This window comes from Lepidochelys olivacea (genome assembly GCF_965140295.1).
Source record: "Lepidochelys olivacea isolate rLepOli2 genome assembly, chromosome: 2".
Taxonomy (NCBI): Eukaryota; Metazoa; Chordata; order Testudines; family Cheloniidae; genus Lepidochelys; species Lepidochelys olivacea.
This window is the reverse complement of record NC_140412.1, coordinates 246,060,072-246,077,313: the sequence shown is the minus strand read 5'-3', so window position 1 is coordinate 246,077,313 and position 17,242 is coordinate 246,060,072. Positions and strand designations below refer to the sequence as shown.

At 41.4% G+C, this 17,242-nt stretch overlaps 2 protein-coding genes across 4 annotated transcripts in view; one reads left to right on the top strand and one right to left on the bottom strand.

The window, feature by feature from the left end:
• The window catches only part of PFKP (phosphofructokinase, platelet), an 82,571-nt gene extending 74,705 nt beyond the window's left edge, over positions 1-7,866 (top strand). For all 3 annotated transcript variants that reach the window (XM_084620844.1, XM_084620843.1, XM_084620842.1), the window contains 6 exons: positions 12-176; positions 1,292-1,353; positions 3,227-3,338; positions 4,962-5,061; positions 5,779-5,884; positions 7,321-7,866. In XM_084620844.1, the coding sequence (XP_084476970.1) occupies positions 12-176; positions 1,292-1,353; positions 3,227-3,338; positions 4,962-5,061; positions 5,779-5,884; positions 7,321-7,474 (699 nt within the window). In that variant the 3' untranslated portion in view covers positions 7,475-7,866. The remainder of the gene's footprint in view (positions 1-11; positions 177-1,291; positions 1,354-3,226; positions 3,339-4,961; positions 5,062-5,778; positions 5,885-7,320) is intronic.
• Positions 7,867-9,388: 1,522 nt separating this feature from the next.
• Positions 9,389-17,242, bottom strand: part of PITRM1 (pitrilysin metallopeptidase 1) — a 42,552-nt gene continuing 34,698 nt past the window's right edge. Inside the window, exons 24-27 of the mRNA XM_084620841.1 lie at positions 14,808-14,933; positions 13,131-13,276; positions 11,096-11,198; positions 9,389-9,555 (exon numbers count right to left, since the gene is read on the bottom strand). Coding sequence (XP_084476967.1) covers positions 9,462-9,555; positions 11,096-11,198; positions 13,131-13,276; positions 14,808-14,933 — 469 coding nt within the window. The 3' untranslated portion in view covers positions 9,389-9,461. The remainder of the gene's footprint in view (positions 9,556-11,095; positions 11,199-13,130; positions 13,277-14,807; positions 14,934-17,242) is intronic.

Here is a 17,242-nt window from a genome sequence, read left to right as displayed (position 1 = left end):
GCTTTGGTTAGACATGTGATCGCATCAAACAGTCAGCCAGTGGGACCAAGCGTCGTGTGTTCATCATTGAGACAATGGGTGGCTACTGTGGTTACCTGGCCAATATGGGGGGCCTTGCTGCAGGTGCGGATGCTGCTTATGTCTTTGAAGAGAAGTTTGATATTCGAGAACTCCAGGTATGCAGCTCAATCTTACTGAAATAACGTCTTGCTCATTTTTATATAGACTTTCAAAGTGTTGTGAGTATATAGCATTTGATATGTACCTTGTGTTGGTGTAGTTGGTTGGATGCTGTTTCAAAAGTTATGTTATGTTAGCCTGCAGCAATAATTGGCCACTTTTAAATGCGTACATGACACCTTCACCCCAGAGAATTGGAATATTATGCCAGTGTTAATATATTTTGTAGTAGAACTTGTGGCCAGACACTCCTTATTCACGGCATCAAGCACTGACCACTGATGGCCAAAAATTGAAACATGGTTACCACAGCACCATTAGGTAGAACAATTACATATTTATTCTTTTACAATCTGATTATTAGTACATTGTAATTGGATGGAACTGGAGCAAAATGAAAATGCAATTTAAAAAAGGATAAAAGGAAATACTTTTTCACACAATGTGTACTTAAACTGGAACTCCTTGCCATAGGGAGTTGTTGACTCCAAGAATTTAACAAGATTTTAAAAAAAGAATTGGGAATCGAGAATATCCAGTGTTGTTAGAATTAATGACAACAGATTTTGGAAGGCATATAAGCCTTCATGCTTCAGGGCCAATCTCTTAACAGAGACCAGGATAAGCCCTAATGGGAGGGGCAGATTTTCCCACATCTGCCTATTGCTGAGCTCTCACACATTCTTCCGATGCATCTAGCCTTTGTTACAGATGGGATACTGGATGGGAGGGATCTGGGGTCTGATCTAATCTGGCAATTCCTATGTTGCTATGTAAAGAAAGACCAGTAGGTGCTGCATCAGTGACATGCAAATGAGCTCAAGAGCCTATTGAAATAACACTGTTGTCCAGAGATATGATGAAGCTAAAAGTTGGTGGTGTGTTTGGGGGAAAGAGGTTAATTTTAAACGAGGACCAGTAACTTTTAACCCACCCATTGTAATTTGTCCTGGAAGCCCACTACATTATTGGTCAGCTGGATTTTCACATTACAGAAGGGATTTCTTAAGTATTACTGTGCACCTTGGAATCCTTTATAGAAATTCTCTTGGTGAAGGTGGCAGTGATCATCACATTTGTTTTAGGATGCTTTGTGTGACTCTCTTTCTAGGCTAATGTGGAGCATTTGACTGAAAAGATGAAAACTAGCATCCAGCGTGGTCTAGTGCTGAGGTGAGCAAATGTCATTTTGTTAAACTGCACCATCAAAACGAGTAATGTTTTACAACCCTCACTGCTACGTAAAACCCAGGAGCAGTCTCTAGTTAGTTATAAAAGAAGGGATTCTCAGTGGAAGAAAAAGCAGAGCTTAGAAGCAGATATAAAAACTGTTAAAATCAAAGATCCCACACCCATTCCCATTTTAACTCTTCACATCCTGTTAATGATTTGGGTTCTTAGATTATCCTTCCAAGTGCTGCACAAAGTGTTATAAGGAAGCTGCACAAAGGTCTCATCATTTATTTTACTAAGGGTGAAATTCTCCCCTGTGCACAGAACCAGCACAAGACCTATGCAGCTCTGAAGTGCTGTTTAGCCCCCAGAATACGTATAAAGTGGCACACAGGTCCCATGCTGGCCCTCTGCAAATGGATGAATTCCACCCGCATTCCTTAGACTACATGTTGTATTGGAGACCATAGCAAGCTAAGCCTAACGCAACTAAATAAAAGTTTCCTGTGTGTTAATTACAAATTGACTAGCTTTTTCCCTGCTTTAATCTTACTGCCCTGTGATGATGTTTTTGAACTATTTGTTTACCCCTTAGGGAGGATTCTGGTCTGTCTTTTGCAAAAGCAGCCAAAGGGATGTTAGCAGCAGCTCTGTCTGCCTAGTTCTGCAGACAAGCTGGATACGTCTTTAAATTTTTTATGGTGTTGTGGCTTGATTTATAGAAAAGATTCAACATATCTTTACTGGTCCAGAAATAGTCTCCCTCTTTACCCTCCTACATGACACCAAAACTTAGTCTCCATTCAGTTTATTGATCCGCTTTTCAAAACCCTGGACCTCGTCAATCTCAGGCCAAGGTCATGCTCTGTAGAAGTTCAAGAAGGTTCAGTTATTGTCTTTCAAGTTAACTCTTTGGAACTCTTCCACAAGTGAACACAACCAAGTTGCACAGAATGCCCGTAAATAACTCATGAGACATTTAGTTATCAAGTACTGGACATTTCGCAACAAAAGGGTTCTAGAGTTTCTCAGGCAATCGCTGATCAGCATGGTATATGATGGGAACAAATGAGAATTTATAAAATCTACTAGTCTGAGATCCAGAGTTTCCATCATTTCTTCTGAAAATATTACTGTTTAAGCTCTGATACTGGACCAAATGCCCTCTTTAGCCCAGCAGTTTGGCAAAACCTTTTCTTCTTGGCCTTATCTTGCCTGGGAAAAACAGGGTGTTTTAAAACAGGTTCACTAATGTCACATGTCAAAATCCTAGTGTAGATAAGGCTAATAAGGGTTAAAATTCAAATCGCCTTGTCTACACAAGGGCTCTAACGTGTTACTTAACATATTTAAAAATCACACCTTTCTTCCTAGTGTGCACAGCCTTTGTCAGTTTGTGACCTCCACCTCTTTCATGGGCATCACTTCTCAGCCTCCAGGGCGATAATCAGTTATAAGAGGAAATCACCAAATGCATTCATCTACCCACTTCACTTAGTTCAGATATGTTCAGGCATTAAAAAGAACAGGTGGGGGGCGGGGGAACCTCAGGTTTCCATAGCCTAGGGCATCGACTGTGTGTTGGAAAACAGGTTACAGTACAGCTGCTCAGGTCTCTGTTGTAATTCAGTAAGCTCAGACATTGGAAGTATTGGTTTGTGGCAGAGCAGAGAGACAACTGTGTGTAAAACAAACCTGTGGGAGAGTTGGCGAGTGAGGAGGAAGGTGAAAATACACAAGACTTGCCCCTGGTTTGAGGGCAAGAGGATAACAGAGTTGTCAGGTGTGGGACATGTCCCCTCCATCAGTGACTGTGCGTCTGTAAAGAGGTCTGGTAGTTAATAATGTGGTTGTTATTTTTGTCTTGTTATAGGAATGAGAACAGCAATGAGAATTACACAACTGACTTTATCTACCAGCTCTATTCTGAGGAAGGAAAAGGTGTGTTCGATTGCAGAAAGAATGTATTGGGCCACATGCAGCAGGTAAATAAGGTTACGAACTTCCCTCTGCATACAGCAGCAGGATTAATTTAGTGTGCGTGAACTGCTGTCGCCATTCCAGGATTACGCACAAGTCATCCTCCTTGCATGCACTCTTTATCCTTTAGACAAAATTAATGGTACTAAGGGTTTCCTCCATTGTTACTATAAACTCCCAACCCATTTTTGGAGGGATGGAAGAGGGATAACTTTGTTTTGCAGAAGGAAATTGCAGCAGATTCCCTCTTTTATTGTCTCCTTTTTTGTTCTCCCCATTCCCCATTTTTAAAAAAGGGTGCTGTTGTTTTTTAGTAGCCCACTCACTGCCTCTTACAAGACCTCCCTGCAGCTGCCAGTTCAAGAGCATCTCATCCCTGGAAGAGAAATTTGTTTCCTAGAGAACATTTGTGCTCATTGTTCACTTTTCCCCGTCTTATTAATCTTCACTATGATTGGCTTTGCCCTGAATAGGACTCCTAGCTAGTGCATCCCACACACCCAAATAGGGCAGTAGTCAGCGAATAGCAGTATGAGAGTGCATAAGGGCACAAGGATAAGCAACTAGGAAACTTACAGTGGGAAGGAGGGCAGGTCTAGAGGAAAGGGTGTTTAATATGACGCTCTAGAAGTGACTGAAACTACTGGTTCACATGAACCATAAAGTTTTAATTTCAGATTTAAAGCTTCACATTTTTATGTTTGAAGTCTTAACCCTGTGCCAACATTATACAACAGTTTCCCTGCCTTGTAGCTAAGTACATTCTATATTTAATATATTAACACTGTTCCCGCTTGTCTTTATTGTATTTAGAACTAAATGCTCAGAATTTCTGTACATGCACCCAAAACAGGTTATACATAGAAATGACAGTAGAATCTGCTTTCAGAGCATACAGTTAGATCCAGTTAAGAGTCCTGTTTTGACAGCTGGAATAAGAGCAAATAATGGTACCTTTTGCATTTGTCACGTTCTGTGTTCCCACAGACGATCTAAAGCCCCTAGTGTCTGCTTGGTAGCAGTGTTATAGACGCACCCACTTGGTAGCGGCTGGATGACAGAGGCTAGAGCTCTTTTGATTACAGCCTCCACCCTGTGACACAAGACTGCCAGTGCCCCGGAAGCACTGGCCTGGGCTCTTTGCTCCCTCACCAGTTCTTTATTCTGTCCTTCATTTGCTTCTCTCCTTGGGTGTCTATTGCCTTTCCTTATGCTTTTTGAGCTCGCTCTACTGCTGGAAGTTGTATTGTACCATTCTGCTCCAGCAGCACCTTGCAGAAGTGAGGTAGAAAGTACATACAAATAAGCACTCTGCTGAAGAAGGGGGGTGACTAAGTCCCATTGACTTTAATGGGAATTAAGCATGTCTTTATGCATGCATTATGGAATTGGGGCCAGTATCTCAAACTGTCGGGGCAAAGTCCCTTCGAGACTCCCACGTCGGGAATTCTGGGGCTAAGATAAAGCACTGGTGTCTGTTTAAAAAATATGGGGGTGGGGGAGAAAGGAAGATAAGAGGCACAGCAGCCATAGAACAGAAATGATTGGTGGAATGGAAAGACAAGAATAATGCTCCTGGTTGGTGCAAAATTGCAGCTAATCTCCAGTTACATTTTAAACTTTGACAGGGTGGAGCACCTTCCCCATTTGACAGGAACTTTGGGACAAAAATCTCTGCAAAAGCTGTACAGTGGATCTCAAAGAAACTGAAAGAAACATACCGAAAAGGTGCAGAAATATTTATGGTTATTTACTGTCTCTCTCTTCTTTTCTGTTAACTCCAGAAAATCCAGCTGCTCTAGCCCTTCAAGACATTTGTGGAGTCTTTAAATATAGTAATAGAATACTAGCTTAGCATCTGTGGTTATAATGTAGTTCTTCCCATCTTACCCGAGCTTTGTCATAGAATATTATTGTGTTTCTAGGTACCAGTGCCAAGAATATGTCTCCTGAAGAAAGTTTGATACCATAAACAAGGGTTGTCTTGTGTCTGTTTTTCTATGTGCTAGCATAACTAGTTTTTTTATGCATTCAGAAATTGGTAGTTTTATAGTTACATGTATTCTTCCTTTTTTTGTTTTGTTTCTTGGTGGCTGCATGGGACACAGAAGAAGGTAATATGTCTTCTTTGGGATTTATTTCATCAGCTTCATGAAGCAATATTGACAATAATAAATCTAATTTAAAACTGGAAGTTAAGGCTGCATCACTTATTTGATTAGTAGTTAAGTACATTGCATCTTTACTGCTCAATCATTAAAACTAATAAACCACAACACAGTGGAGGTTTCCCTAACACTGTTAAACAACTAATTCAGATGCTGCTATTGTTTACTTTAAGACTTCAGTAACTCAACAAAATTAAGAATCTTACCAGAAACTCACTCCTAGATGCATTTGTTTATTACAAGAAAAGGAAATAACATTGCCTTGTTATTTTTATAGGAAAAGTGTTTGCCAATACCCAGGACTCCGTTTGTTTGCTAGGAATGCGCAGACGCAATCTTCTTTTCCAACCTGTGGTTGATCTTAAGGATCAAACAGATTTTGTGTAAGTGAAGGCAGCTCTGTGGGGCCAGACGAGTACAACTTCCAATTCTTCTTGTTCATCCCTCCTTCCTTGCTCCATGTCAGATGGTAACTTCACCATGTAGCCCCCACCTACCTTTCAATGTTGCCTATGGTGGTGGCCTTGGATCACCCCCTCATCTGCTTTTCCCACAAGCAACTTCGTGCTTTCTCCAGGCTGCCCCTTTTGCGTGAGAAGGGCTTCCTGTGAGACTTCAAAGCTACCACTGTATCCTCTTAAAGCCCTCCTCACAACCTGTCTTTGCTGCAATGCCTGCAAATCACTGTCTGGTATTGTTTAGGATGGCAACCCCTTGTGCCTAGTGAGACAAGTGTTACAACTAATTTATAGGTTTCAGAGTAGCAGCTGAGTTAGTCTGTATCCACAAAAAGAAAAGGAGGACGTGTGGCACTTCAGAGACTAACATTTATTTGAGCATAAGCTTTCGTGAGCTACAGCTCACTTCATGAGATGTATTCCAATAATTTATACATAGGCAGCCACCTCGATTAGCATCTTATTCTCCCTAACCCTCTTCTATCTGGCTTTTTATTAACTTCTTGGATTTTATTTGTTAGTCTGAGTTCTCTGGGACAGGGATTATCTTTGCACAGTGCCTCGTGTAATAAGGTCATTAGATCATGCTGCAATAGAAATAATAAATTGCTTAGAGCTTGCTGAGATGGGAGGGTTAGCTGGCAAAATAGCAAGATGGAATTCATGCATGTTCTAAGGCAGGGGTCGGCAGCCTTTGGCACGCGACCCATCAGAGAAATCTGCTGGCAGCCTGGGACAGTTTATTTACCTGCCGCGTCCGCAGGTTTAGCTGATCTCAGCTCCCACTGGCCGCGGTTCACCGTTCCAGGCCAATGGGGGCTGCAGGAAGCGGCGCGGGCCAAGGTATGTGCTGGCCACCCCTTCCCACAGCCCCCATTGGCCTGGAACGGCGAACTGTGGCGAGTGGGAGCTGTGATTGGCTGAACCTGCAGACGCTGCAGGTAAATTATCCATCCTGGCCTGCCAGCGGATTTCCCTGATGATCTACGTGCCAAAGGTGCCGATCTCCGTTCTAAGGCTAGCTGGAGAGGTACATGAAAGAGGTCAAGATAATAATTTACTATGCACCACAACCTCTCTCCAAAGTAAAACTAAAAAGCAAATGCACCCACTTACTAACAATTTTCTACATTCCTGTCAATGAGTGGAGATGGCAGCATTACTCACACAAATGAACCTAAGAATCATTGAATCCAGCAAAGTTGGTCATTAATATATGCTGATAAAAACTTCCCTTATAAAACTGCTTATAATTTGAATGAAGCCAAGTTTAATAGTGAATTTGGTCCTTGGGGATAACATCAATGGGGTCGTTTACATAGAATAGCTTTGACTTTTTTTCCATCTCATCTTCTGCACAGGCACAGAATTCCTAAGGAACAGTGGTGGCTGAAACTTCGACCTCTGATGAAAATTCTGGCCAAATACAAGACTAGCTACGATGTTTCAGATTCAGGTCAACTAGAGCATGTAGCTAGGCACAGCCCAAAAGAAGCAGAAACTGGAGCCATCTAAGAAGAGACCATTATTTTAGATAAAGTTGTAATAAACCTATGTTGTGCGTAACAGTGCTTTAGCATATTGATTACAGCTTTGTTTGTAACATTTAAATTATTGTACCAGCACTTTATGTGAATTCAGAAATGCAAATGTCACACAAGTTCCTTGCCCAGTATTATCCTAGGTTTAAAGCAGACCTTAGCACCTAATTTACAAAATACCAATTACTGGCCTGATCCTTAAGTTTAACACAATTCTATGCACTCAGTGTGATAAAATGTGCTAGATGAATGACTTATCTCAGAGATAGAGTCTATACTCAGAATATATGTAGAAGGCTAGTTTTGTGTCAAGTTACAGAGTGAATCTATGTATCTGAAGTGGAATAAAAGTATTGTTGCAAACCACATGTGTGACTTCAAGTTATCTAAAAACTAACAAATTACAGCTAACAGAACACCACTGAAGAAAGTAGGAGCAACTTTATTTGCATTCTAACAGGAAGCAAATAACTGTTCTTTCTTTGCTTGTAGAACGGCGGGAGGGATTAAGAGAAGGGCGGCTGCAGATTTTTCTGTACCGCATCTGCACAATGAAGCTGCATTAATTTGAACTACCCCCCACACCTCCCCTAGAGAGGAAGTAACACACTAAAAATTACTATTAAAGGCAATACTAAAGCTATTAACCCTGTGAAGATGGCTGTTAACCTCCTTTGTGTGTCCTTTAGGTTATGGCTACAGGACAGCTGGGAGATGAGATTCCCAGCTCATGCTAAAAATAGCAGTTTGGAATGGTTGGTGGCTCAAGCTTAACTTCATGAGCTCTATCACGCTAAAAATAGTGTGGATGTAGCTGTTCTGGCAGAGGCTCAGGCTAGCCACCTGGGTCCAAGGCTGGCTGGCTAGCCCCAGCTGTAATGTCCACACTCTTATGTTTAGCATGCTAGCTCAAGTGAAGCAAGTCTGTCTACCCATGCTGAGAGGCTCACTCCAAGCTGCAGCATAGGCATACCCTAGAGGTCATGCTCACTAACCTCAGCTTGTCGCAGACAACAGGGCAACCCTCAATCACACCCAGGACTGAGGACTCTCTTCTGTGATCAGCTGAAACATTTGAGACCAGGTTATAACCACGATGGTTAAGGTTACAGTTGACACAGCAGTTTTTTCTCCACAACACAATCGTGGTTGTCTCACAACATTTAGCTGTCGAACTTTAGCCAAAAGGTAAACAGAGAACAAAACAGCACCTTGAGAACTCCATTCAGTACTGGGAGGAAGAACTGGCCCAGGGTCACACAGGTTGGAGCGCCATCAAAATAGTCCTGTTATGAATAAAACCATCTTTTCCCTGTTCTGTAGCTATCAATTATTAACCTTGAGTTGTAGAGAGATGTTTTGAGCCAACATTGCCACTCTTATCATTAAAAATGTAAGTTGTAGTGTAGACAATACAATGTAACAAGAATAGTTATGGAGAAGCTGAGTCTTGCACAACTTAATTATGGAAAACTCAACACACTAGGAAAGACTTGTGAAGTACCAGTGTAGGTGTAACAAATCTGTTTATGCCCAACAGCGGAGGTTTAAAAATACAGATATTGTAAGAAAACATGATTTAAGCTAAACATATTTTAAAATTTAAGTCTTAGCTTGATTTTTACAAAACAATGTGTATATTTAGAAGTTATTAAAATCCACATTTTTGTGCGGCAGTTAATTATGGAGGAACTGAAGAGTTGCTTTAGCTATAGATGAACAAATAGTTTTCATTCTTAAATACAATGCAGTTGTAGAGATGAACCTTCTTTGGCAGACTTAATTTCTTTGAGGAAAGACAGCTGAGTGGCCTGTTGCATGTAAAGTTGTATTGATGACCTTTCACTTGGACCTTAGCAGGAAAATTAAAAATTCTAATGTGCCTTAGTCACTTATGAATTGGCTTGTTTTATTTCTTTTAAGCCATTGTCAGTAACAAACATTATCAGTGATAACAAATGTTATCGTTTGACCCAGGATGGATCTTTGGCAATGCATGGATTCTCTGGGCCTAGTACAGCCAGTCCTCGGGTGCTCTTCCCACCTGCAAGGTATCTGCAAAAGAGAGACAAATTATGAAAAGGTACCACAAAGCTGTTGAAGTGTAAGTCACATTATACTCAGTCTGACAGTAGCCTGACACATTCAGATGAAACCTTTCACCTATATAGTACCTTCTGAATTAAAACTCTTCCTTTCACACATCTCTTCCCATGTGTCTCAAAATGATTATATAAATATTGGAGGAGAGTATTGTGCTCCTTAGACATTACAGGAGAAAACAGATGCACAATTAATGTCAAGTATTCTCATTAGGGCTACACTGTACCAATATGCCTAGTTTTAAAACAGATTGGTTTGAGCTAGTCAATTTTTGTTTTGAAGTATCTGAAAAAAAATCTGTAAGGTATTTGTTTCTCCTTTCCCCCAAAGTTGACACAGGTCCTCATATTTTTCAGCTCTGTGCTGAACCTAAGCAACAGAAAATAGGGGCACAGATGGTCAATGTCAGTTTTATTTGACATACTCTACCACCTCTCTTGCCCATGTGAGTGGATCTCTCCATTTCTCCCAGACTGAACTCTGACTCACTTTAGCCAAGACAAAGAATAATCATAGAAAATAGAATCATAGAATATCAAGGTTGGAAGGGACCTCAGGAGGTCATCTAGTCCAACCCCTGCTCAAAGCAGGACCAATCCCCAATTTTTGCCCCAGATCCCTAAATGGCCCCCTCAAGGATTGAACTCACAACCCTGGGTTTAGCAGGCCAATGCTCAAACCACTGAGCTATCCCTCCCTAAAAGAGCCCTTTTAGTACATCAACTCATCTAGATATTTGCCTAGTTTTACAACAGGGTACATAAAAAGCACCAGTGAAGTCAGTAAAAACTAACATTTCATACGAACAACTTGACTATACTGCTCTATATGCTATACACTGAAATCTAAGTACAGTATTTATATTCCAATTTATTTTATAATCTATATAGTAAAAATGAGAAAGTAAGCAATTTTTCAGTAATAGCATGCTGTGACACTTGTATTTTTAGGTCTGATTTTGTAAGTAGTTAAGTGAGGGGTAAATTGGGGGTATGCAAGACAAATCAGACTCCTGAAAGGGGTATAGTAGTCTGGAAAGGTTTTGAACCACTGATTTAGACACCTAAAAGCAGGCGAAGAATGATAGAACTGGGTCTAGAAAAGCAAATTCATCTCCAAATGGACTAAATCTGGAGCCATCTTGTTTGAGCTAAAAGAACAAACAGTTTCTGATCCAGTCAGAAGCAGAACAGCAATCTCAGCAAATTAAGAACTGCAACAGAGTTCACAAACAAATTAGAATGTTGACTAAAAAGCTAAATGGAAAATGGCGATCCTCCTTTCGCAGGCACAGTGATGATATGAATGCAGGTACAGGAAAAAAGTTACCTCAGTGGTCAGTCTTAGAAGGAGAAAAGGGATGGTGGCTTCTTTCAGGCAATGTAATAATGCAAACCTTTACCAGCTATTTTACATCAGACAGTTTTTAATCTGTCAAACTCTTACAAGGGATCTGGGTTTACTTGCATTTCTAAAATGAGCACAGACTCACTTGTTTGCCACATCGATCAGGTGATCACGGCTGACAGCAAAAAGCTGCTCCCTGTGTCTCTGCTTCATCTCATCTGAGATGCCGTTCAAGAAATAATTCATCCCTAAAAGTAAGAACGTGATTTGGTAAGTGTACTGAGTCTCTGGCATCGAAGGATAAAAATCAGATACATGCACCGAGTTCTCCAAAGCAGGATAGCTGGGAGAGGAATGAATACAGTTTGCAGCTAGTTAAGAGCTCCACAATTCTAGGCTCGTCATAAAAAGTACAGTACAAATGTCTCATTGTTTACCAGTGTCAAGGCTAGAGCTGGGCAGAGAATGGATGTTCCATTTTGTGGAGAATTTAAAAAAAATGTTTTGACAAAATTCAAAAAAGTTTTGATTTGAACTTAAATACAAAATGCAAAATTTTAACCAAAAAGCTGTTTGGAAGGAGAAGATATATATATATATAAATAATTTATTCCAAAAGTGTCAAAATGGGACATTTGACATTGTCCGAACTTTTCCCCTTTTTTCTCCAAATAGAATTTTGGTGAACTCAGAATGATTTCATGAAGGTTCTGATTTTAGCAACCCTGTTATCCAATGGAAAGCTGTTCTGTCAAAGTTTTGCAACCAGCTCTAGTCAATGCTGCTAAGACAAAGATCTGACCCACCTTTTTCTCTATATACGGTCTACATAATTCTGCAAACAAATGCTTCTATATACTTACAAGAAATCCTGTAACAAGAATCACTTCAGTGATCAAAGAGGTTAAAAATAATCACAGAGGGACTTCTTGACACTGCAACTTATGACCCAGTAAGGGGAACATTAAGCAATCACCATACATTTGTGACTCTACAGCTCCGTTCAACTCTCTCTTCTCTCCCCTTCTAGCTACTGGGAAGGATTTTAAGGGTGTTTTCTTTCCTCTCCTCTAAACTCCATCTCACTGGAGGAGCTCGTTCATTTCCTCAGTCCTCACGAACATTGCTATTTTCAGTGCTTCACTAACTTTGCCTGATACCAGTTAGAGTGTGAGCAGCTCCAGACTAACTTGTGCACTGCACAGGACTGCCAGGCAGCTCAAGCTCCAAAGGACGAGAATCATTACCCTCTGACAAGCCAGCGGCATGTGACATTGAAGCATTTTGCTCACATATGAGCACCTGAAAATTGACAGTGCCTAGCCTGTTTTCATTGTTCAAGCTAACAGGCAGAAAAGCCCACGAAGGGTGGAAAAGTAAACGATTCTTGAAGTTTTTTTGTTTAACAACCTAAATGGCCTTGCTTGTGTTAACACTTTACAGACATACATTGATTTTTAATCTTAGTGTTCCTTTATTTATACTTAAGGGATGGAGTAGGTGCCTTAAATCCAAACCGAAATTTAAAGTTATCAGTGGGGAGAGCTGTTCTCTCAAACTGCAGACTATTTTGAACTGTGTTTAAAAAAAGTTCTAAAAAGAAAAGCTACCATTCATCATGACATCCAAACATGCAGCTAATTTTACTAAGTTATTTACACTTAGTACTTTTCATCAAGTATCTCCAAAGCACCAAACAAATTTATGCGTTCCCCATCTCTAAAAATAGAGAAACTGAGGCAGAGAGGTTAAGCAAATTCAGGATCAGTGTACACATCTGGCTAAAACAGGTATATACTCCATACACTTTTCCAAGTATTCCATTTAACCAACAGACCTATATGGTTTTCCTATGTGCCAGAACAGGTGCAATTTTTTTAGGCTGAGAAAGACAGGTTAAAGGTTTAGTTATTTGAGTTCCCCCTATTCTCCCATGACAATATTATGATCACAAGCAGCAATAAGAACATTTCAGTGAAAAGACATTACACGTGTGATCTTTAAGGTGAGCAGTAGCATCTTGCTGTTTTATAGAAACTAATCCTTATGTTAAATCCACTGAAACCAAACATGAGCTTATGAAAGGGAATAGATGAGCAGACTAGGAATCATTCACTTCCTTCTAAGCCTAGCTAGAACACTGGATTCCCTTGCTGGGGAACTAAGAACATAGAACATACCTTTGTCTGAAGGAGCTATAGGAGTATCTACAGCTGAAAACACCGCAAGCTTGGCTTCGTCAATGTCTTGCTGTGCAAATTCCCCAGACTGAGCCCATTCAGCTGCTTTTTCAAAAGTTGAAAAGGTTGATATAGAATTTGGATCCCTAACAAATTAGAAGAAATTCCTTTTGTATTACAGATGACAACCTGTGTCTACAACTTTTAATACATTTGTTTTTAAATCCACTGCCTTTCATTCAAAGATTCCTAATCACTCATCAAATTCTATAAACTACATCTAGACCACACATATACCATATTCGATGAAGGCAGCTGTCTTCATACAGCAGATAGAAACGCTATACAATACTTTGAGATAAGGAGTATTTTATTCAACAGAAGTTATAGCAGATTGTATGTAGGCAGAATGGGCCAAATTCAGTAGTGATGTAAATAGTTTCTAAGCTGGTCATGAAAAAGGTACAATTAAATGGAAGTGCTAACTCAGTGTAACTTGCACAGATTTAGCATTCAGCAAATGTGAAAAACAAACAAAAAAAATCTACAGCGATATATTATTTGGGGACCAAATTTAGTGCCTGGCATAAGAAGGTGCAACTTTCATTAGTATCAATATCAGTTATGCTTACTCCAAGGATGAATTTGGTCCTTGAGTTCTGAGCATGGTGTAGCATAAGGTGGGGTGGGCAGAGGTTACACCTTCCTGCAAAATTGCTTTTCCTGCTTACACCCATTTTGCAAACCTACGGATGTCCAAAATTGGTGAAAATTACACTATGTCGTAACTCTCACCTGCTGTGAGGCTGACAAATGCTTACAACACCACTGAATTTAGCTCAGAGCCTTCTATAGGAGCTGTGCTAGACTGCATGCAACCCATTATAATTATTTAATTAGTCTAAAACAGTGGGCATGTACTCCATCTCTGGTGAAGAGTCATGGAGTTAATTACCACCTGGTTTGGACCTCTGTTTCAAGTTTAAGACGAACAGCAGAAGCTTCAGTAATAATGTACCTCATAAGACCAGACAGAAACAATTGTTCAGGGCTGATATAAGGAAAAAGTGTAATCTAGTCAGTCACCAGCACCACTTTCTGCTGTAATCAAGTCTTCCTTGGAGGTCTCCAGCCCAATCACCCCACATGGAGTCATGTCTGGTTCTGCTACGGAGGGGAGAGGCCATGGCTTTTGGGAGAAGCCAGTTTAGATCTACATGTCAGGAACCTCACTACCTCCCTCAACTACTGTTCTTAAAATGCCTCAGTTCCCTCTCTTCATCCCCACCGCCAGGCCAGGAAGAAACGTGCTGAAGCTGGCATACAGTTGAGGCTGGTAGTAAAACTGGCACACTAGTCACCACATACACTGAGTAAGGAGGCAACAGGGTAACAGCTACCACCAAGCTGGGCTGAAGTGAAGCCTAGGATGTGAGAGGGGTTTTACTGAATCCTGGAAGGAGCAAGGAGAAGGGGAGAAAGCCAGAAGCCAAGTGACAGATCTCAGCAGGAAGCCCCTCTTTCCTCATCTCTAGCTCAAGCCTCATTTTCTTGTCCTATTCAAGTCACTTACAGTCCTGGCAGGTAAAGTTAAATTGAGTCTGAAATGATGGCTGCATATGCAGAGACCACGGCTACATTTCATAGACAGACTCTACAGAGGACACACAGTGTTACCTGTAAGAATAGAAGGTGAATATGCCACTATGACTGAGTATAGCACCTCCTCCATAAGCACCTCCTTTCTCTCTGATTTCCCTATGCAAGAATTTAGCGGTCATCAACCGTGCAAGGATCCGAAGGCTGAAACAAAAGATTAAAGCAAAGGTGTTAAATCTGCCCTCTGGCTATTGGGTATCTAATCTACCACCTCTCCACTTGACCAGAGTTTTTCAAAGATCTAAGTTATACAGATGAAGTATTCCTAGTGGCACCCTACAGTAACAATGATGGTTTAAGCACAAAAATGAAAAATTTTAAATTGAGCCATCTTCAATACAAAGTCTCTTGATTTCTCCGTACTAGAATAGCCCTACCACTATGCTCCCTAACTTCCCTAAATAGTTTAAATTTCATCTCTCTCCAGGAAATGTAAAGTTCTCTAAGCCACCTATTTGGTCACATATCATGTCATCATATACACAAAGAAACAGGATCAGGGTGTGTAGGGTTCTCCTTCAATTTGGAAGTTATAATTCAGTTGCTTTTGGTACCCAAATTCTAACAACGTGGCAAATTCTGTCCTTGTAAAAAGACTTCAGCAGGAGCCATGAGCAGAAACAGTAGATTTTGATCCAATGACTCCACCCTCCCTTACAGAACTTGTTAGAACACAAGCAGGTGATATTTTCAGGCAATTATTTAAACACAAGATCAACAGCTGTGTGAAGACTGCCTTCTAGAGGATTTCTCATGAGTGTGGTTCAAAAATATATGGAGGATACTTACCTGTAAATGGAAGTTCTTTGAGATAGGTGATCCCTATGTGTATTCCACAAATTGGTGCGCATGCATGCCATGCATCCAACTCTGGAAATTCTAACAAGCAGCATCCACTGGCCTGCACATGCACAGTAGTTCATCTCATACTCCAGACCGAGGACATAAAAGGCGATGCAGGCCAATGGCTCTCCAGTTCCTCTTCTTACGAATCCAAAAAGATCCAAAGGGACAGAGGGTGGATACTGGAATATAGATTGGGACCACATACCTCAAAGAACTTCCAGTTGCAGGTAAGTACCTCCATTTCTTCAAGTGCTGGTCCCTGTGTGTATTCCACATGTGGACGACTGACAAGCAGTATCCAGACTGGAGGGGGGTACAAGGATGCTTAAACTATTGCAGTTTCCACTGCTGTGTCCGCAGCAGAGGCTTGAACTAGCATGCAATGTTTAACTCTAGCTAGCCACCCTGGACATGTCCAGAGATGGCACTTTGTGCAGTGATGTTGCAGGGGCAGCTTGCGCTCTGGTGGAAAGTGCCCTTACCCTGTCAGGTGGAAGGATGTGTGTCAATTGGTAGCACACAATGATGCACCCACAAACCCATTTAGAGATCCTCTTAGAAGATATAGTTTGTCCTCGTGAACTCTTTGTAAGAAAGAGCCTAGGAGACTTCCTGATAGCATTCTACCCGCACAGGATCAAATCTAAGGTGTGTCTGATGTCAAGGGACTGAAGCTTCCTTAACAGAGTTATGGTGTTTTTGGAAGAAAACAGATAAGTGGATAGCTTGGTTGACATGAAATTCCAAAATAACCTTGGGGAGAAATTAAGGATTCAATCAAAGAAAGACCTTTTCTTTGTGAAAACAGTATACAGTTGGTCTGCCATGAGGGCTCCCATCTTGCCCTCCCTTCTGGCTGAGGTAATAGCCACGAATAATATGACAGGTTAAACATGCTGCCAAGGGTTCAAATAGCAGCCCAGTGAGTGCTGACAGCATGAGACTGAGGTCCCTCTGAGGCGTAGATTTGATGATTAGCAGAAAGGTTCTAACTAGGCCTTTCATAAGCCTCAATGTTGTAGGGTCGATAAAGATAGAATGCCCATCTACTGCAGAAAGGATGACACTGTGTTGTTCAGGTGAACACCCTGACCCATAAGGGATGAGTCTGTTACAATGGGGACTGTGGAAGTGGGAGTGACAAAGGGAAAGCCCACTCTCTCTCAGAGACGACCTGTACCTGCTGATAGTGCAGGGGTTACAATTTAAATGTACGGCCACCCCCAGAACAGCTTGAGTGATGCCCCCTCCCAGGCAGGTCTCCCCGCTTACCCTGTCTCCCTACCTGGAAAGTACCAGGCCCCTCCCTGTAGCTCCCAGCTGTTGCTCCTACCTCTCCGCACAGTGTGCAGCTCACAGCTTGCCGGCTCTGGCAGCTGCCACGCAGGGACAAGGCCTGGCCGCACCATGTGACCAAGCGGGACTGACAAACCTTGGCAGAAATCTGCGGGACACGTGACCTACATACCGTCTCACACGTCGGCTCTGCTGTCACTTCACCTGGGTTCGATCACCAAATAAGAGAGGCGATGACTCTGGTGGGAATAGTTACACTGGTGTTAATGCGATCCTTTTCAGATGAGTAGACTGAACAGAGCAAGGTTTGT